The sequence below is a fragment of the Alligator sinensis genome, unplaced genomic scaffold (assembly GCF_000455745.1).
Source record: "Alligator sinensis unplaced genomic scaffold, ASM45574v1 scaffold569_1, whole genome shotgun sequence".
Lineage (NCBI taxonomy): Eukaryota > Metazoa > Chordata > Crocodylia > Alligatoridae > Alligator > Alligator sinensis.
Window position 1 is genome coordinate 1,857,495 of NW_005841914.1, and position 20,427 is coordinate 1,877,921.

The following is a 20,427-nucleotide window of genomic DNA, read 5'->3' on the forward strand; positions in this document are numbered from 1 at the left end:
TCTTAAAAGTTGTCACCAGCAGTTGTCCGATGGGCAGTGAGCAGAGGGGGGCTGGCTGTGTTAGCTCAAGTTTTGCTCAGCCATGTGCAATTGGATCTTAGTAGTCACATGCACACACACAACTCACACTCATGTATGCATGCACACACACACACACGGTATTAGTTTCTGGGCACGTTTAATGATGACACTTGGGTTAGGCTTAATTCATCCCGTCAGGAGGCCAAGGTTCATCTCCCAGGTCAGCTGCTGGGAGTAAAAGTAGAGCTCCTTTTCTGTCTATAGGATTGGCTCCTGCTCTCTTAAGATAAAGGCCATTTCTGCTTTCTACAAAGACGAAAGAATCTGAGACAAGCCTCAGAGTTTGTGGGTGAGATAGAGAGCAAACCAGAAGCTTTCCTGTAGCTTTACTATTTGAGCCACACTACAGGTTGTTCTGGATCTTACCAGTGGTCCAGGCATAGATGCAGTGCTGGGTAGAGAGAGAGAAAAGAAGAGCTATGGGACTTCTTTTTTTTTTCTGATGTGCAAACCACAAGCTTTACTTACAACCCCTCCCCCCCCCCGGGGGACTAAGCTCCATGTGGCCTATGGCTGGCTTTCTCATGAATAGCACCAAACTCCAGCCTTTCCTGTTTTGGAGACAAACTCGGTTTGTTCACACCCACAGTAGGCAGTTGGGCCCCGCGGCGTCTTAGTTCGGCAATGCTGAGCGCTGATTTCCATGGCAAAAGAAAGTCGGAGCAAGGTGTTGAATGTGAATGCTTTATGCCAAGATAGTTTGCTGTGTGAACTTAGCCTTTAGGTAGGGGGAGTTGTTCTCCACCGCCACATTTTTCTCACCTGCTGACTCATTTTAGTGTTGCCCAGCAGGTGATGCAGGGCTTTTTATTCTACGGCACCAAGATTTTTGTCTTCTGGATTTGCCAAAAAAGCAGCATGTGCAGATTTTGTAGTTAATGTCATGTTATGGGACCTGCTGTCAGCAGTGCTGTCGCCCCTTTTCTCATGGTAAGGATTTGCAATGGGAGAAAAGGTCAAATGCAACGTGGCAAACATATCAGGACGCCTCCTTGAACATCTGTGCTGGTTTTCAGAAACCCACCAGCTGCTCCTTCAGGTAAACTGGTGCTGTCTGGGGGAGGGAATGGGCCCTTTGATGGCAAGGGTCATCAGTGAGGGATACTTGGTCCTGCCTCTAGGAGTGGCATGGATTGACTGACCTCTGGAAGGCCAGTGCTGCTCTCCACTCTTGTGATTCTCATGAGTTTCCCCAAGGTAAAATAACACACTTTGTCCCCTTTCTTCCATTCCTCGGAGCAGGTTTATCAAGAGACTGACTTTCAGCCGTCAACCAACAGAGGTAAAAACTGACCCCTTAGTTGCAGTTTCAGCCACAACTGGTTGGCTTCTACCCATTTCCTTCCTTGCCTTGTAGCACATGAAGGAATTGGGAGCTGCCGTCTTAGCAGTAGCAGTTCCTCTTGTGGGGAGCCCTGGAAAACACCGCCCAGGTGGTCACCTAGGAAAAGAAGTGAATAGTGTGGTCTCAGTGTAGGTAGGACCACTGGTGCCCAACCACTGCTGCATGCGTCTGCCTGTAAGGGCCAGAGGCTCACGCCATAGGCATCCGGGGCCTGGGGACAGCTAAAGGGCTAGCTGCAGTGTTGCGGTGGGCAAGAAATGTCTGAAATGTGGGGGGAGGATTATAAATAATCTAAAAATAATCTTAAATATAGCTTCAATGTAGATACCTAAGTCAGATCTGGTAGATGTGACTCAACTATGGATTAGGTCCCAAGTGAAAGGCATTTGGTCTGAGCCCAAGTCAAACTCGAGTGTCAACACCTGCTGCAGAAGTGGGCAGCCCTTAGGAGAGAGGGCTAGGGCTGTGTCATAGCTTCTGGTGCCTCTGCACATGGGACGTTGGACCAGGCCTTTCACACAGATCAAGTTTCCCATAACGCCCGCTGTGAACGGTGCAACCACCGCACCTCCACGGAAATTTTGCATTCAGCTCCCCAGACGGCTCCTCCAGCGTACCCCCGAGTGCTTGGCTTTCATCTTCACTTCCTGTGGTTTCTCTGCAGAGCAGCGTGGGAGGGTTTTACTGCATAACTTGTGAGGCAATTCGTGCCGCTGTAACACTTCAGGTGGAAGACCTCAGCGTTCACCTCTGCTTTGTACAGCCATCAGAGAAGTCGGTCTGTTTGCTGCAGAGGTCAGATGGGACAAGATGGCCTCAGCTGGTGGGTAAGTTTATTCCTATCATCTACCTCCCTCCCTGGATTTATGATGCTGCGTCACACAAAATAAAGCCAAGTGGCATCAGAAATGCCATCCACCTCCATAAGAAAAGGCCTTAAATTTGCAGCCCTTTTCATAAACAAGATACAAAACTCCTGCCTCTCATCCTCTGCCAATGCCCCTCAACTTGTAGTTTGACTAAAACCCTGTTCTCAACCATTTATAGACTTGCTGGCATGCCTGCAGTGCGAACCACCGGACTTGCACTAGGCCAGAGGGTCTGGAGCGAGTCGGTCATTGCGCTGCCTCAGACTGCGGCAAGAGGTTGCGTCCTTAAAAGCAGAAACACGTAACTGCAGTGGCTGATGGATTTGTTTTTAACAGGAAAGTGTGATCTTGTTGTTATAAGATGTGCTAAGTGGAAAGCTCCTAAATCAGAATCAGTTTTCAAGCTGTAGTAAGTGTTAGAAAGTTGCCGACCAGCTTACATAGACCCCATTTTTGTTGCTCTCTTAATTTTTGATATTTGGATGCGATTTCTACAAAAGAGAATTTTAGGATGCTGGGACTTGCCTTCCTGGTGGCTTTCAAAGCATCTCTGAAACTTGTCCCATTACCAAGTGTGTAAAAAAAATCAAGTCGGTCATCCTTGGAGTTGGAAAAATGTTTCCACTGACTTGTGATTCAGGGAAACACTTGCCCCACCATGAGTTTCCCTAGATCAAAAGGCTGATGGAAACATCATCACTCCAATGCATCCTTTCCTCTCCCTGAGAGTTTTGAAAACAAAAAAAATTGGCTCCCTGAGGACAGCAAAATGATTTTTACCATTGAGGCAAAGTGCAAGAAGTAAAATTAAAGTGGACAATAATAAACCGTGCCAAAGGAACTGGATTCGTACAGAACTGAACTCCCAGTCCTGCACTTGGCCTTGTTAGCTGTCAGGGTAATAGGCTAAATAAATGGTTTGGGTTGTTTATGATGATGAAGGTGGCAGTACATGGGAGAACTGGGTTTTAGTCCTACTTGTGCAGCACCGTGAGGGTTACTTTACCTCTCTGTTCCCTTGTGCGTAACGCTAAGACTTCAGTAATCTATTTTATCTGCCTCCTGGAACTATTGTGGAGTTGTTTAAAAAATACTGGCCGACCCAGGCAGGGAACGTTCTGTGCAAGTTTCTTCCTCCCCTCCTCCTCACTTGGCTGTATTTGAGCTAAAGGAGGTTGACATTTGGGGAGTGGAAATTTCTCAGCACAGTTACTCTTGTTTGGGGAACGTGAGCAACCAGAAGCCCAAATGCTTCCTTCTCAGAAGCCTGGAGGCTGAGACAGGCTGCCGTCGTCTTTCAACACGGGAGGCTTTGATTCACACCCGGCATAGATGGTAGGCTGAAGCGGCCACACCAAACTGGACTCGCCCCAGACAAATGGAGAGAACCAACTGAAAACAGAGAGGCTGGATATACCGGGCAAATAAATGTATGCTATTAAATGGCAGTAACTCGGCAAGGCTGCTCAACAGGACTCAGCCTGGGCCGTCCCTTTAGCTAAGTAACACACTCCCGCTTGTTCACCCATAGCAACGTTCAGCATGTGGAAGGAGCCTTTTCCTGTGTGATGCCAGCTCAGCCTCTTGTCAACAACTTACTCCACCTACTCCAGCCCCTGTCTGTCACCTACCAGACAGCAACAGTCTGCTTCCTTTCCTCTTCACAGGTGTTAGGGCCCGTGTGTGCAGGGACACCCAAGAAGGCACCGTTGAAGGCATGACATTGGCACACAGGAGTAAAGGTATGTCCAAACTCTCTTATTCTGCAGATGGAACTTCTCACTGCTTTAAAAGAAGGGGAGTTGCCACTGAGAGGCGCATATCAGCCATCTGTTCCATCTCTGCTGAGTTTAACTGCTGAAACTTTAACCCCAAATATAACCAGTAAAGTTGCAATGGTTTTGCTCCATTTATCCCATGATAGGAGTGAACAATTCATACCAGTCTCACTTGTTGTTGGTGTAACTGTCTCTGTTGGTGCAACCTGTCTCTTCCCTTGCCACCTATGGCCACTTCACTGACTCCCTGCTTTCAGAGTCCTCATTGAGATGCCATTAAGATTTCTCGTGGCCCACATAGTCCAAGCCTGTTCAGTGTCCTCCTCTACCCCCACTGCAGGTTGCACTGACTGCCCCTTGTATTGCAAGTTTGGTCTGGGGTTTCCAGTGCTGAGTGCTGATTCTCCAGCATGTCAGTGATGTTTCAGTCGCCCCTGCTCTTTTCAAACAGGAGGGCTGTGGTGTACTCAGGCTTCTGCTGAGTGGGGCCTCTCAGATGCTCCAGCACATTAAAAATAGCTGTGGGTTCTCGGTCAGCCCTTAGTCATATCGCCCTAGGTCAGCTTTACAAATTGTTTCCCTAGAAATATCTTGCCCCTTGGTGACTTAGAGAAGCCCCTCATGAGCAGGGGAAATCCTTCTGTCCTCTAGCTGTCATCACCTCTAGATTCACAGGGGTCAATTAATGGACGGGACATACCCAGTGAATCTGCAGTACATTCCCTCGGTCTGATGTTGGCAGTCACCACTGCATGCAGCCTGCAAGGCACTAGTAAAGCTCTTGGGCTGCAAGTGCACTTTGGGAACCCTCGCTCTAAGGGCTCATCTATGTGGGGAGCTAGTGCACAGTAGGGTGGGCAGTGCTGGCTGCAGCACACTGGACACCAGGGATCAGAGGACCATGGGGCTGGCAGGGACCACAAGGGTCACAGTTGCTGCTGCTAAATTATCCCAAGCAGATGCCAGTCCAGCCCCCTCCTGAGAACTTCAAAACAGGAAGAGTTACTGGAGAAGAGCTGGTGCACTGTAAAGGCACAGCCAGCTTCTCCCAACCACCTCCTGGTGTAGCCTAGCTGTTGTGGTATGAGGTGACATACTCCACTTGAACCAGACTGGTCTCCTGTGACCAGTTGTCAAATGCTAGTAAATAAGCTGGCTGCTACCTGTGCAACCATGCTCCAGCACATACAAATCAAGGGGTTTTTTTCTCTTTCCAGGTTCATCACATCCAGAAGTATGAAGTGTAACTGGTTTATTGACCAGAGGTGCCTGATCTAAACAGAGCACCATGTGATTTAGTCCTAACCAGAGCCAAGACACTGCTTGCTGCTGCAGGGTTTCCCTAAGGTAAGAGCCTGCTTTATCCCCTCCTGCTCAGGGATGCTCACACAGGCAGTTACACAGCTCCCTCTTCTGCAGCCCATAGCATGGCAGGCAGTTCCTGGACCGTGGCTGGGGGTGGCTTCCCAGAGAGACAGTATTAAATGCTGTTTTGAAAGAGTGCATTAGCATTCAATGAGTGTTCATACCTGGAGAAATCATGGAGTCCTGCTGTCAGTGCATCCCTTGCTTACAGCCCAGCAACTCCCCTCTGTGGCCAGGCAAAGAATGGCAGGTGGAGCACCTGGTCCAAAGTCACAGAGCAAGCAGCTGCAGAGGCAGGCATAGAAGCCAGGTCTGCCAAGCTTTAGGCTAGACTGCACAACCTCCTCCAAAGGTCTGATACAATACACTTGCACTGGTTCAACTTGCCTATATTTCTCTCTACTGACTCCAGTGGGGTCCTGCACAGACAATAGCAGCTCTCTGGAGTAGCTGCTAACAGTAGATGCTATTACTGTGCCTCACCCCTGGATGGTTGAGGAGCATACACTAGCCTGTGCACCTACAGCAGACTGCTCTTGGGTGAAAGCAGATAGCGCTGACCCAGGTTTATTTTTACTACACTTTCCATGGGATCACTTTGCTTCAGATCTGAGGCACTTAATGTCTGTTAGGAGCTTACAATATCAGTCTGCTTCTTGCCTGCACTTACGCTAAGGCTGAGTCCACTAGTGTGCGTCATGGGTCCAAGCTCAAAGTTTGGATAGCTAATCTCAGAGACCTAGGACTTGACTTTCAGAATATGCCAGTGCCTGCAGACATCATCTGCTTCTGTGGGATTAGCTCAGCTTTCCCGCATGGGTGCCCAAAATTAGAAGCCATTGCTAGTAATGTGAATCTAATGAATGACATGGCAAGGTCCTACAGCAAGTATGTCTTAAGTATCCTGACAGACACCAGCTGTCTCAGTTCTGTGCTTTCAAATCCCACTTCCTCAACTGTAACACACAGACTTCGCCTACTTCCCAGCTGCCAGAGAAGAACAGGCAAGGGGGTGTATACATCTCTTCCATCATCTGGGCAAGCGATGCAGGAGCTGTCAATGGCACCGTAAGAACTGCTGTACATGGAATCGCTGTTAGCAAAGCCCTGCTAAGGTAGGAGTGTCCCTATTAGTACGTCAGTGAAAGGAATTGTCCTGCGCTACTTAAACACTGACCAACCCTCTGCCAGAGCCGGGATATCGGGTGTAACTTTTGGGCCCAACAGAAGCTGAACTTTTCTGTGCCCTTTACATATTTTTGACTTGCTAATTTAACTGGGTCTTCTCCAGCTGCAGGTTAAATGCCAGCAAATAACTAAGTTGCTTGTTACTGTTTAAACTACAACTGCACTTGCATTGTATTAGGTGATGTTTCCTTGTATCACCCTAACGCTTAAGTTTTCTCTTGCTAGGTTTACCACGCAGATGAGCCTGCACTGCAAAATGTACTAAAATTACCTGGCCACAGAGCTTCACGCAACTCTTGTTCTGACCACAGGACATCAAGCTCTTGCTGCTGTGGAGTTTACCTAAAAGGAGAAAGACCTATCCACTCCTTTCCAAGGATGCTTATCACATAGGCAGTACCCTCAAAGTGCTCTTTTCTGCAGCTAAAGGCATGGCAAACCTTCCCTGGACCATGGCAGAGGGGCTCTCCAATGAGACAGTCCATGCCAGCTTGGAGGTAAGCTTCCAGTACCCCCTCTTCACTGTCATCTACAGCCTTGTCTTTGTGCTGGGACTGATAGAGAACATCTTTGTCCTGTACCTGTTAGCCTCCAAGGTCACCCACACCTCTCATTCCTACATATACATAATGAACCTGGCTATAGTAGATACCTTGTTTGTTTGCATTTTGCCCTTTAAAATCCATTACCATCGAAACCAGAACCACTGGATCTTTGGTGACCTGGCTTGCAGAATCACTGGCACCTTCTATTACATCAACATCTACCTAAGCATTGCCTTCTTCACCTGCATTTCTATTGATCGGTACATAGCCGTGCTGCACCCCTTCACGTACATCAAGATCAAAGGCACCCACTACACACTAGTAGTCGTTGCCCTCTGGTTGGCTGCCGTAAGCATTGCCGTCTCGCTGATGCTCGAGGGGCCTCTTCACAACATCAACACAGGGAACAGGACAGCCTGTTTTGAGAACTTCCCAGTGACCAGCTGGACCCATCGCATGGTGCCCTACAACATTCTTGCCTTGGTGTTCGGCTTCGTCATTCCCTTTGCTGTCATCCTGATCAGCTACCCTCTTATTGCCAAGCGCATCTCCCACATCAGGCACAACATGTTCAAGAAGAAGGCCTTGAGGACTATCTACTTGATCCTGTTTATCTGCACCATGTGCTTCCTTCCTTACCACCTCACCCACCTCTTCCACTTCCTGGCTAGGGCTGAGCTCATCAAAAATCCCCAGTTTACCAACTTCATCTACAAAATGCGCCGGGTTACATTAGCCTTGGTTAGTTTTAACTGCTGCCTGAACCCCATCCTGTACTACTTCATGTCTGCCAGCAAGCAGTGGCACTGTCACATCCGGCTTCGATCCCGGCCCAAGCAGGTTTATACCATCTGTGACAGAAAATTGAGTAACGATTCCTGCTTTTACCAAAGCAAGTCAGAGCCAAAACTTGAAAGCAAAAACACAAGGATGAAACACTGGTTTATGTAAAACAAGGTAAATCAATCATTCACCTCTAACTTTGAACTGTAGCACAAGTAGTAGTAAGGGAACTCTCTGAGGTCAAGGCTGTATTATGCCTGGTTCTATACTTCTGAAGTGAAGTGTCCATGTTAAAAACGGCTGCTTCCATCCTACCTTGCCAAAAGAAGCATCACCTGATAACAGCAATCTTTATCTGTGGCTGCGGCCAAGCTGTAAGGCCTGGTAGCAGAGGTGGCAGAAAGCAGCCTGGTCTGTGAATTAGAAAGACTTGCATTTGTACCCAGTCCCACTGTGGGTTTCATAAGCAGTGACAAAATGTCAGAAGTAAGACTGCAGAGCAAAATTTCCAAATTAACATTACTGTTAAGTTAAAAAAATCCTTTACTGGAAAGTGGCAATGCTAGGCTGATTTCCAAAGCAAGCAAGGCAGTTATCTTGCTGTCGTTTAACATATCCTTGTAGAATAAGAACAATTCCAGCCCTGAACGGCTGCTGGCTACACACTGTGAATTAAAAAGGGGAATTAAAACACACAAGCAATTGCTGTATTACACTTTTGGCCTTATTAAACAGATTGTTTTTGTATATGGTATTCATTTTTCATGTTGCACTGAGTGGATTCATTACAGTTAAATAGATATTGAATTCTAAGTATTAAATGGACCTGTCCCAATAAGGGTTGTTTGGCATACTTAGCTACCTAACTGAAATGACTCATTTCTTCATCTGAACTTTTTTCACAAGGTTGGGGTATTCTTTATTTTAACTTCAAGGGAGGCAGTCTGGGCAGTGCCTAGAATAAAAGGATAAGGAGTTGCAAACCCCTGGGGTCAAATCCCAGGTCTGCCAACTTGGCTCAGAGATTTTTTGGCAACTCCTTCAACTGCCATGCATCCGTGAAGTGGGAATAAACGTGTGCCTCAACAGGGTGTTGCTACTGAGGTCCACTGGTTACCAACACTGTTATTCTTGTACCATTCCCAGAACACAGGTGCAACTAACTTCATTGGAGGGCTCTTTTCTCTGACCCAACAGGGACATTAGAAGCATGGAGGGACAGAAAAAACGTATGAGCGCCCTACTCTAGGCTTGTCAGCTACTGTGCAAGGAAGTTTTGCAGACATTTCAATAGATTAAGTTACTGCTGCAATACGAGGCTTGGGACTTTGTGTTAATACAGGATTGAGCTATCTGGTCTTTTCCATTTTAATGCTGAAGCTAAATGGCTCTTAAACTGTTTTCATTAATGCCTCAAACCTGTTTTCTCTTAGGATGCTATATCACTCCCATAGCAGTGTCCAACTGAGCTACCAAAGACAGATGGCTCCTGTTCAAAAGGCTTTTAAGGACCCAGCTGAGCTGACCGAGCAAGACAATAGAAATTCATGGGGCAGTGACTGAGGAGAGGAAAGTGGCGTGTGGGTTGTTCTCACTTGTTTATTACTGAAATCAAAACCTACTTGCCGCATGGAAAGTTACTGTCAGAGGGTGACTGACTTTTCACACCTCAAAAATAAAGGCAAGCAGAAAAACTCAGTGAGGGTTTTTCCAGTTGAGAAACCACTGTTGCTAAATCAGAACCCTGCGTGAGGACTTGGAGCATATTGAACTGCACAGGCTATGGGACAGAGGAGACTTAATTTTTTTTAATTTAAAAAACACAACCTACATATTTACATCCTCCCCTGCTTCGCCTTTCTGACAATGTACAAAAAAAAAAAAAAGTGGAAATGACCTGGAGCTTCCTCGTCCTTGCTGCAGACACTCAGCCCGTTGACTGGGGCAGCCCCTTTTTCAGGAGGGAGGTCAGATAGCTGCCCAGTTCTTCATCCTAGACACAGAAAACAAAGAAGTCAACGGTACGGCACCACTCTAGGCTCCCAGGTCTTGTGCCGTTAATCAGAACCTCATTTTTAGGCACAGATATACACCAATGTCCCAGACCGAATCAGCTCCCAAATTAGCAAGGCATGTACTTGGGAGCCAGATTGTCTGGCTGGAACCCATTTCTGGCTTAGCAATAAAACTTGCATTTGTCAGAAATGAGCTTAGATGCCTCTGAGGAGATTGTTTTGAGGATAAGTGCCTCTCTTTTTAAAGCAAAGAAAGAACTATTGATTTTTGCTTAGCTCTCAGGAAAACATTTCCTCTCTGGGAACAAAAATTTAAAAAAAAAATCCACAGAAACTAGACTTGTGAACGCACTTAAAATAAGACTCCATCCATGAAGAGAAAAAACACAGTGCCTCGTTCAGCTGCAGCTTCACTTCAGAAAGCATTTTTGCTAGTCATTAAGTTGCAGACTTTGTTTATACGTCTATTTGTCACAACTCAGCTTGTCACACAGCCCGCAAGATTTCTCCATGCAAACGTCAGTCACAGAATTGATAGCCGGAAACTAGTCCGTAGCAACAGCCCAGAAAAGTAAATGAGAATGCACCAACAAGATACTGAAAAAATGTGCCTAGCTCAGTGGCTTATGTGCTCCTGCGCACAAAGATGTTGCAAGCTGTAACCGCATTTATATGGAAACTAATCCTTAAGATGGCACACCCGTACCACAAACAGATGACAAACCAACCACAGAGTCACTCTGAATGCAGACATCTTGCTGATGAAGTGAAACTTGTTCTCACCTGGTACGTCCAGGAAACGAGCAGAACTTTGGTTCCTTGATCCTCTGAATGTGCTGTGGCCTGGATGAGAATAGACTCCACCATTATAGACCCATCAGGGAGGTGCTGAACTGAATAATCCTTGAGGATGCTAGGGAGAAGGTGCATTACATATCTGTAAGTGTTCCCTGCTATGCATAAATCTGGAAGGGTGAGCACACAAACCCGAGCTGCACCTCAAACTTCCACCCCACTGCCTCTGAGCCAACACTGACCACCTTAGGAAGTCAGCACAGGGCTCATTTAAAGCCAGCTAATGCCGCTCTCTCTCTCTCTATCCTATGTTCCCTACGGGGTTTGATTTCTGTGGAAGTAATAAGCCAGATCAGCTCCTCAGGTACAATTTTGGACTCTCTTGGGCCACAGAGCACTGCTCCTGCCCTGGGCCAGCTGATTTTGAACTCCAAGCTCACTCTAGACAGTTTCTCAGGGGTGCCTGCTCACCAGGGGGAAATGCCCCTGCAGAAGCTCTAAACTAGCTAGCTCCTGTGAGCACTGCCCACCCATATCTTCTGGCAGCTGGATTCCCAAGTCACCTCTTCCAACCCAGACAGCCCTTTTGCTGTCTACCGACAGGCTGTACCTACACAGTGCTGGTCTGGATCAACATAGGTGAATCATGCTCACATCTCTAGAAGCCCCTAGTTTGGCGCTGAGGCTACACTTACCCCTTGAGGTGGTTGTAAACCCGCAGCACTGTTTCGTGCTCCTTGCGAGGGTCTTGGATGTGGACACGACAGGTAAAGCGCAGCTGGTGCTCTGCAAGGCCCAGCTCCTTTAGCGCCTGCTCAGGAGAGACCAGACGGAAGCTCTGCCGAGGGAAGGGAGAAGTCTATGAGCTTCAGCCTGGTTCATACACTGGGCTGGAATCCCCCCAACGTTTTTGTATGGCTAGCTGTGGATGGCAACGAAAGCAAAGCAACCAACTCAAAGTGGGGACTCCCTCTCCCAGCACCTGAGAATGCCCAAGCACACTGCAGTCCCTATCACAAGCGGAAACAGCCAGCTGGATTTGGGTCTGCTAAGGTTACTTGCTTGAGGAGGCGGGTTGTGGGGGACAAAGGAAGCAGGGAGTACTTCTCTCTCTCACCAATTCCCTTTTTCTCAAAGCTACTCACTGATGGAAAGCTAACAAACTGTCTGTGTGGAACAAACCAGTCATCTAATTACAAGGCTAGGTTGCAGGATAAGAATGGCCTGCCTGGGCATCCATCGGATGCACCCACTGCATGGCAGGAGGCTGTGGGGAAGCAGCAAGTTCCCTGGCCAAAGGGAAGAACTTCATGGGCAATGGTTCTGTGGATGGGTAATCCCAGTCTCCAGGGACCACTTCCAGATAGCCAGGGGCACACCTGTCTCCTCTCTACAGAACAGATGGCAGGGAGATCGGGAATCCTCTTACACCCACATTTTCTTCACCGCCACATGGCACCTGGAGAGCTGTCACTGCTGGACTGTTTCCCAGAATAAGTGAGGATTGGGCACCCTCTCTACTGTTCTCTGTGCTGGAATTGTTTAAAAGAAAAAAAAAAACAAAGTGGGAGGCTACGAGACAAGAGGCCAGAGGGGCTACAAGACAAGTACTAGAACAGTCTCCTGGTCACTTACATTATCCTTCATGATCAATGTGCCATGCATGAGCTTTGGCTTCTTGGCGTCTGGGAGGGGACCTAGAGCAGGACCAGTGGAAAAGGAGGGCATGACCATTAATGACCTTGTGCTTACCTGACACCTTGATAGAAACAGTCAAGTGCTTTGGGATCTCACGGAGCCCCTGGTGACAGCAAGGTGGGAATACAGCAGACCCATTCTATGGGCCCAACCCGTAAGTCCTAGTCACTGCCTCTTTAAACACAAGTGCAATGGAGATCAACCTTTAAGCAATGGAGGTGTGACAGCCACACTCTCACTACACCCTCCCAGTTTAACTGGGAATTTCAGCAGAGCAGAAGTGGCACACCTACACATGTTTGTCCATGGAGCAAACTGACACGTTATCTCTGCACAGTGTCTGGCTGCTGAACAATCGTCTCCAACTTTCCTGCATGGGACTTGAAACAAAATCCCCACGCACTGAATCCACCAGATGCAGGGATACATTGCTAGGGTGAGAAGCCATCGCATCTCTCTGGAAGCCCCCTGCAAACTCTAAGCCCCGATAAAGCTCAGTTATATGAGGATCTTGGAAATGCCCCCACAATGTCCCCCTCACTTCACGATCCAGGGAACAATGCATTCAGCGATACAAACATAAATACAATCCAGCCACTGGGCCTGACCAGCAGGAACTCCATGGCAGCCATCTATTACCTAGTGCAGTCTCTCTCTTCAGCAGTCCAAGGGAGATGTCCACGGGGATGTTGGGGTTGGTGAAAAACGTAGTTGTTTCTCCGTTTGCAGGCATGTAACAGTTCACATCTGTATTAACAGCAAAGAGGATTGGAGGAACATTCACACAGAGCCTCCCCCTTCCCGCATCAAGGGCTCTGCATTGTATATGCAGGAAGTGTTGTTCCCCAACCTGGTGAGTGTGGCACAGTGAGGCTAACACTCCTGTACACGCAATGAGACTTCCCAGGGCACCTATGACATACCAGGGCCTGACTCTCAAGTCTAACATGGAAGAGAGCAGAGACCCACTGAAGGGGAAGGCCAATACCTACCAACTCCTCATCAATGCTTTATGCAGGGCTTCTTTTGGAGAACTGCCCACTCTGAACCTATGGGCTAGTGAGAGCTGAGATCACAGGCTGTAGACAGACTACAGCAAAGCTGGCAGGTAGAATAAAAGCAAGCCAGTGCTAGGGAAGGCATCTAAAACTGCCCAAAAAGGAATTTCCAGAGAGCTATGTGAGGATCTCTCTATCCTACTTCTCCCTACCTGCACTTAGGAGTCACTGGTTTAAAAAAAAGAGTCTGGTTTGTCTCCAGTGCTTGCCCAGTCTTTAGCAAGCAAGTTACAGAAATACGGACACAAAAGCACTTCATTTTCCTTTCCACTTGTCTGTGCTGGCTTTAGGAAACACGATTTTAAATAAATCTGTAACACCACAGACAGACAACACATGCTCCCTGCTCCTCGGTGAAGCAACAGCAGGGGCTTACTATACATGACACCAAGAGTCTTCACTTCTGGTCTGAGAGGGGCCAGCAGCACAGGAAACTAGCCATGCTCCAATCAGTCAAGCCCTCCCCCCTTCCATGCTCCATCTGCCCCACAAACGGTACATACGAAATTCCTGTTCAATTTTTTGCTTCAGGAACTCCATCTTCTTTGCCTCCCCATGGACCAGGAGCACGTTGCGTGGCTCAGCCTGGCGGATCAGCTGCATGATGCCCTTGGCATCGGCGTGGGCACTGAAGGACATGTATTCCACCTGCATCTTCACTTCCAGCTGCAGGGAGAAGCACACAAATCCAGCCCCTGATCATCGGGCATCGTATGACTTCCACAGCGTGCAGAAAGTAGCGCAGGGTTCTTGACACACACAACATTGTGGGAGTGAACAGAAATCCCACGTGGCAGGAAGCTGGTCAAGCGAAGCAGCCCGATTCCCAGCTTCACCAAGGGAGGGGGCCCACACTCCATGTTTTACAGGATCAAACTCTGCCCTGCAGCACTGGTTCAACTATGCAACAGCGTATCAGCATGTAAGGACTGCAATTAACACTTTTTATCCCCCACTTCTGCGCAAAGCCCCCAGGCTGGCTAACTGTCTGGTTACAGGGGATTTAAACCTCTTCTGGACACAGCACAGAAGCCCACCCATGCTAAAATCCCCAGAATTTGGCTTTTCAGTGACTTAAGAGACTTAGAGTTACTGCAGTGCTATTGCTTATGTGATCTACAGCTGCCAGGCCATATGCAGAAGCGGGCAAATGATCACAAACACAAGGAAAGAAACCTGTTGAATAATCCCTCCTGTTCAAGCATTTCTCAGCCTAACAACCAACACTGAGGTTTTCTTGGACAGAAGGTGGTAAGGTTATAAGCGTCACCCATGGCCAGCAGGGCCTAGTAGCTGCCTGTCTTTGAAGAGCTTCCCCAAAAGCTGAGTCTGGGCACAGTTACTTACTATTTGCCTCCCTTCCATTTCCAGCTTCCGCTGCCCACTCAGGATCTTGTGGCCTACAGTTCCTTGCACACAGTAACCTGGCATGATGACCTAGGAAGGAATCCAGAAAAATACATCACTCCTGCATACGACCCGAGCTGCAGAACTACCCACGTGTTAGTCGTGATGGAAGTGTCCACCGTTCTGAGCCTGTCCACCACAGCCTCTGCTTGCGAGCTACTCTCTGTTCAGTTTAATTGTTCCCTCCCTGCATTCTTCCTGGCAAAATCCTCAGGGATGAAAGAAGCATTGAGAATAAAACAAAAGATGGCTTCTGTTAGAATGTGTGTTGCTAACCAAGGCTTGTTACCAGTTAAGACAGGTGTCTAAGGGGATACCATCAAAAGAATGCAAGTAGAATTGAAAATAAACTCCCAGTAAAAGCATCTTGCAGTGCTCCTCCTTTCTGAGGCACCTTCTGATGTCACAGATTAAGAACCCTAACAGCTAGAGTTGATAAAACCCACGCTTTTGGTCATTCCTCAAGGGATTCCCCTCTCCCCATGCCCACAGAGACCAGATTGATTGTCCAGGTTCACTGGGGTCTCTTTAAAGGAAGGCCTCTTTCAAAGACTTCTGGAATACCCGGTAGGGAAAAAAAGTCTCAGGCAAGGAGTGTTCCCTTATTGCTTTACATGAAAAGATCACAGCCAAATGAGCAGTACCTCTCTGCAGGCTCCCATAAGAGCCCCAGAACAAGATGGCTTTAGAACCATGGGCTGCTTTCCAAGGTTATCCCCCATGGTTATTTGCCCAAATGGCACTCATGCGAGTCCTGGCCTCTACTGAAATAAATAGAAACCTGGTCTGCAAAGCATGCACAGGTCACATGCAGTGTCTGTGGGGGTGAATAATGTGTTCTGCTTCATGCATCATCATCTCCTCTCTCCACCTTCGGAATCTGGAGTCAAGACACAGCTGGTGACTTTGAGGAGGTTAAATGTTAGCACCAGAACCAAGTGTGTCATATTCACTGATATGCATCAACAAACTAGGTCTTAACCTTCTCCCGCTGGTCACGGTTTGACTCCTGGGGAGGAACAGTGCATTTCAGTGGGCTACAGTTTGATCTGCAGGCACCACTATTCTGAAATCATGCTGCTACTACACAATACAGCAGCCAGTCAGGAGTTATAATTATTACTACTGTTAGTGGATGGATCTTTCAGAAAGACTCACCTGAAACAGTCTCCTGCTATTCTTACCCTATTAGATTCAAAGCTTATTCCCAAACCTGTGTGGGCTGTGCAGCATTCACACAGGTGTCATTCAAAACCACAGGGCTTTCTTACCATGTTCTTTTCATTCCCCGCCCATTTCCGGAAGATCTGTAGGGACTGTCCTGCATGTAGCATGCCTGGAGTTGCAAATACGACCTAGACAGAACACATGCTTAGAAGCTACCACACCCAAATGACCATTTCCTCTGCACAATTTCAAAGCAGATTTGAGACAGAGCATTTCAAACATGAACAAGGAAATGCCTTTTCTGGCCCTGTACTGTACCAGCTTTCACACCGTGCAGCACGCACTCTACACTTGTGTTTCACACGTGATTTTTTAACCTAATGTAATTTCCACTGAATCCAATTTCACTACTTTCCACCAAACCTCATTCCTTAAAATTTCCATTTCCTTCTAAGCCTTTCACTGTTAACAGGAGCTGAGGATGCTCAGCCCCATAACACGGGTGAGTTTCTTTGCTAAGCTGGGCCTCCAGTGGTACTGGAGTGGTTCCTATCCCAGCCCCTCTGTTCTATAACCTTCCTAATCACATACCATTGGCCCAGGGTTGTCAGCAAAGGCCCTGTCAAAAGCCTTGATATGTTTGAATTCAAACATGTTTCTCTGGACAAAAGTCTTGCGAATCTTCTGATTGGTCCACGTGATGAAGAGCTTGTAGTAATGATTGGCCTTTTCCGTGAGACCGGTGGAGAAATAAATCGGGGCCTTCAGGTTCATTCTTTCCCTTTGGGAAGAGAAAGAAGTCAGTCAGCCAGGCATGGTTGCTTCTGGCAAGCACCACTGGGCTCTTCCCTCTGTGCACACAAGAGTCAGTCCCACTACCCTAGATTTCTATGCACACCCTTACAGAAGGGAGATGGGGATCATTGATCAATATCCCTGTCATACCAACATGCAGCATCTCATCAATAACTTGCAGAGAAACAAATGGGACATCTGCTCTAATCCAGTATGAAAAGGGTGAAGCTGATGCTTACCAGAAAGTCTCCAGTAAGATGCAGAGCTCTTGGGCACGTCCCAGAGCAAACACCGGGATAAGGACCTGCCAACGAGATGCAGAGTTGGGCCATGACACCCTCGATGACTGCAAACAAATCAATGCAGCAGAGATACTGCTTCCCAACAAGTATCTCTGGGCTCCTCTCATTCCCTGAGAAGCCCACATCTCCCACAGGGCTGGGGAAGCCCCAGTTAGCTTACGCCACATAACACACCTTCCCTCCTCTCTCCACGGTTTCATGAACCTTCTTCAGGAAGTCTCGTTCCCGACAGCGCTTGGAGTCTCTGATAGTCGTGGCGTAGGTGGACTCCGAGATCAATAGATCAGGGCGACACTTATCAATCCAAGCAGCACTAAAACAGTACCAAATAAAAACAAAAAAGACCATTTAATAATGACAACAAGGAATACACAGCACTTTGCCCCCACAGCTCTCAAAACAAATGTCAACAGCCTCCATTTACAGCTGGGGAAACCATGGCACAAAAGTGTGGACCACTAGAAGGTCAAACACATTTAAAAGGTACTGTGACAACGAAGCAATGTATGGACTGCTCAAATTCAATGGCTGTGCAGTCTTGACAAAGGAATCAATATGACCATATGCCAGAGTGAAGAGCATTGCATTTATTTCTATCCTGAGACATCATTAGAAACCTATTTAGCACAGCAATCGAAAACGTCATTTATCTTCCCAGCAGGGAAGGCATTAAGTGGTCTAGTCTCCTGCCAAAGAGTGTGGAATCATCACAAATAAATTCCCACGGGTTAACAGGACCTGCCAATACAATCCCCCAATCTGTAGCAGCCCCAATAAAATTAATGGTGACTATTTCTCACTTACCCTAAATGCCTGTCTGGCGTCATATTATAATCTCCCTAATGGAAAAAGAAAAAAAGATTAAAGGGACCCATTTACTGCCTCAAAGGTAACTGGGCATATCCCATTAGAGACGTGAGTGTCCATAAAATATTTATCTGGATACTTACTGTGTACGCCACAGACTCGCTGCCAACTTTGATCTGGAACATGGCTGCTCCCAGCACATGGCCAGCGTAGTATGCCTTGATTTCCAACTCGTCATCCACCTACATAGGAAGATATCCACTGGCATCCAAAAGAGGCTTGATCTCAATTGGGAAACAAAACTCCTAAGCTGGGGCATGTGACCCTGAAAACAACTGATTTAATTGCTCTGCTTCTTCACTGACAGTGCTCCCTATCAAACCCTTCACACACCTTGTGGGCTGCAAAGGGAAAGTGACAGGCATCACTGAACCCCCAAAGTTAGAACAAATCTTGAAGTGTAAGAGCAAGCCTGGCAACTAGGGCAGAGGATCCCAACACAGAGGTGTTTCACAAGATTTGTGTGCCTTCTTCTTCCATTGGGCACTGCCCCTCTGTCTAAAAACATGTCTAGGCTGCAGCACAGGAGCCTTTAGCAGTGTAGGCACAGAAGCACAGAGCTCTAATGCATGCTGCACAACTCACCAAGAAGCAGGGTAAATACTTGGACAGTTAGTCTGCTTCCAGTTGTGGGTTGCTGCAGCTACTCTACTTGTAATGCCTGAGCCAGTTAGCGTAAAGCTAGTTCAGGTTTATCTGACCACGTTGTAATATAGATGTACCCTGACTTTGCGTGAGGTGGGATTCAATAGCAGCCTTCAACTCCCTGCAGGGGGGTTGCAGAGGACGGAGCTGGGCTGTTCCCAGTGGTGGCACATGACAGAACAAGGAGCAATGGGCTCAAGTTGCAGCAAGAGAAATTTAGGTTGGCTATTAGGAAGAACTTTCTCACTAGGAGGGTAGTAAAACACTCCTAAGGGGGAGGGTAGGTAGGAATAAGCGACCCAGAGAGGTGTGGAATCGCCATCCTTGGAGGTTTTTAAGAGTCGCCTTGACCAGGTGTTCTCAAACTCTGTGATACCGCGACCCCAAGTGCTGGGTGGCAGTGCCGGGGCACAGGGAACTCACACGCAGCAGCTGCTGCCGCCATCCACTACTCTGTGCCGCCATGCATAACCCCAGCAAGTCTGAGGCCCCCTTTTAAGTTGCTCAGTTTTGACCCGCAGTTTGAGACCCCCGGCCTAAAAAAGCCTTGGCTGGGATGAGCTAGCTGGAAATGGTTGTAATTTGAGCAGGGGGTTGGACTATGCTAGATGATCTCCTGAAGTCCCTTCCAACCCAAATTTTCTATGATTCTCTGGGCTGCTGGCACAGAGAGACAAAAAACGGCCCCGCTCCTCGAATGAGCCAAATGGCTTACACCAGCAGTCCCCAGGGTGGGTCATTTACCTGGACGGTCTGATGAAGGTGGACAGCTACCACTTTCTTCATGCAATCCTTAATCATCTGAGAAGTGAAGAAGTTGGTCTCGCCTTTCTTATCCACGGTGATTTTCCTGTAGTCTTCCAGCAGGATGGGGCAGATGGCCTTGGTGGGGTGCGTCATGTATATGGGTCCGTCGTAGCCGACCATTTCGCTGAAATATGGCAGGGCTCCACAGTGGTCCAAGTGGAAGTGGCTGTGAAGGGACGCGCAGAATAAGAGGCACGACCCAGGGGCTTCGAGTCGGACGTTTCCAGCTCCTGCCCCACTCTGGGTGTTCAGAGACGTTACAGGCACACCAGTATTGTATTATATAATTGTACGTGAAATTAGGCCGGCTAAACATTCATGTTTTTCAAGTGCTGGGAGAGCTATGCACGATGCGCAGGTGTCAGACCACCGAACTGTTAGGTATTAGCAGCACTAATACTGTTAAGTATTACTGACAGTGAATTACTAGCACCGTTAGGTATTACTAGCCTTGCTCGTCACGTGAGGGGGCTGGTCTGGACGGTCAATAACGGCTCCGAAGCGCGTCTCTCCCCTCCACCTGGACCACGAGGGGGCTGCGAGGTCTCTCACCTGATGATGACGCAGTCCAGGAAGTCCGTCAGCCGCCCGTTCTGGGTGATGTAGGAGAAATCGGGGAAGCGCCTCTGCGGGACAGAAAAGCGGGTCATCCACGATTCAACAAAGCTGGCTGCCGACGTCATTAAATAAACGGCAGCGTCCAGCACGCCGGGAGTCCGTGACAGGGCGACCACGGACGCTGCCGCCACCACGAACAGGGACGGCTTCAGGGGGAGGTGATGGCAGAGCGAGGGAAGAGGCTGGCAAAAACGCGGCGGCCCGACTCACGTCGTCGTTGTAGCCCATGTGCATGCCGCAGTCCAGCATCACGTTCTTGCCCGCGATGGACACCAGGATGCAGCTGCTGCCCCCGTCCT

The 20,427-nt window shown here is 48.1% G+C and overlaps 2 protein-coding genes across 6 annotated transcripts; one reads left to right on the plus strand and one right to left on the minus strand.

Annotated features, from left to right (window-relative positions):
• Positions 1 to 751: 751 nt before the first annotated feature.
• On the minus strand, positions 752 to 20,421 carry INTS11 (integrator complex subunit 11). Of its 4 annotated transcripts, none has more exons than XM_014517533.2 (18): positions 20,339 to 20,421; positions 20,063 to 20,136; positions 19,448 to 19,676; positions 18,142 to 18,240; positions 17,996 to 18,030; positions 17,366 to 17,504; positions 17,129 to 17,193; positions 16,686 to 16,875; positions 16,199 to 16,282; positions 14,868 to 14,957; positions 14,024 to 14,186; positions 13,102 to 13,209; positions 12,400 to 12,461; positions 11,460 to 11,602; positions 10,753 to 10,882; positions 8,146 to 9,947; positions 3,927 to 4,077; positions 752 to 2,213 (listed from the first exon to the last, which is right to left on the minus strand). In XM_014517533.2, the coding sequence occupies exons 1-16, from the start codon at positions 20,375 to 20,377 to the stop codon at positions 9,882 to 9,884; spliced, it is 1,716 nt and encodes a 571-aa protein (XP_014373019.1). In that variant the 5' UTR covers positions 20,378 to 20,421; the 3' UTR covers positions 752 to 2,213; positions 3,927 to 4,077; positions 8,146 to 9,881. The 4 variants fall into 4 exon arrangements, with proteins under 4 accessions (XP_014373019.1, XP_025053882.1, XP_014373017.1 ...); XM_025198097.1 differs by having other exon boundaries at positions 9,852 to 9,947; positions 17,129 to 17,235; XM_014517531.2 differs by lacking the exon at positions 3,927 to 4,077 and having other exon boundaries at positions 9,852 to 9,947; positions 17,129 to 17,235.
• On the plus strand, positions 2,117 to 8,155 carry LOC102374214 (lysophosphatidic acid receptor 6-like). 2 transcript variants are annotated; one of them, XM_014517534.2, is made up of 5 exons: positions 2,117 to 2,253; positions 3,963 to 4,037; positions 5,291 to 5,420; positions 6,408 to 6,553; positions 6,852 to 8,155. In XM_014517534.2, the coding sequence occupies exon 5, from the start codon at positions 7,058 to 7,060 to the stop codon at positions 8,120 to 8,122; it is 1,065 nt and encodes a 354-aa protein (XP_014373020.1). In that variant the 5' UTR covers positions 2,117 to 2,253; positions 3,963 to 4,037; positions 5,291 to 5,420; positions 6,408 to 6,553; positions 6,852 to 7,057; the 3' UTR covers positions 8,123 to 8,155. The 2 variants fall into 2 exon arrangements, with proteins under 2 accessions (XP_014373020.1, XP_006018899.1); XM_006018837.3 differs by having other exon boundaries at positions 2,222 to 3,725.
• Positions 20,422 to 20,427: the final 6 nt, after the last annotated feature.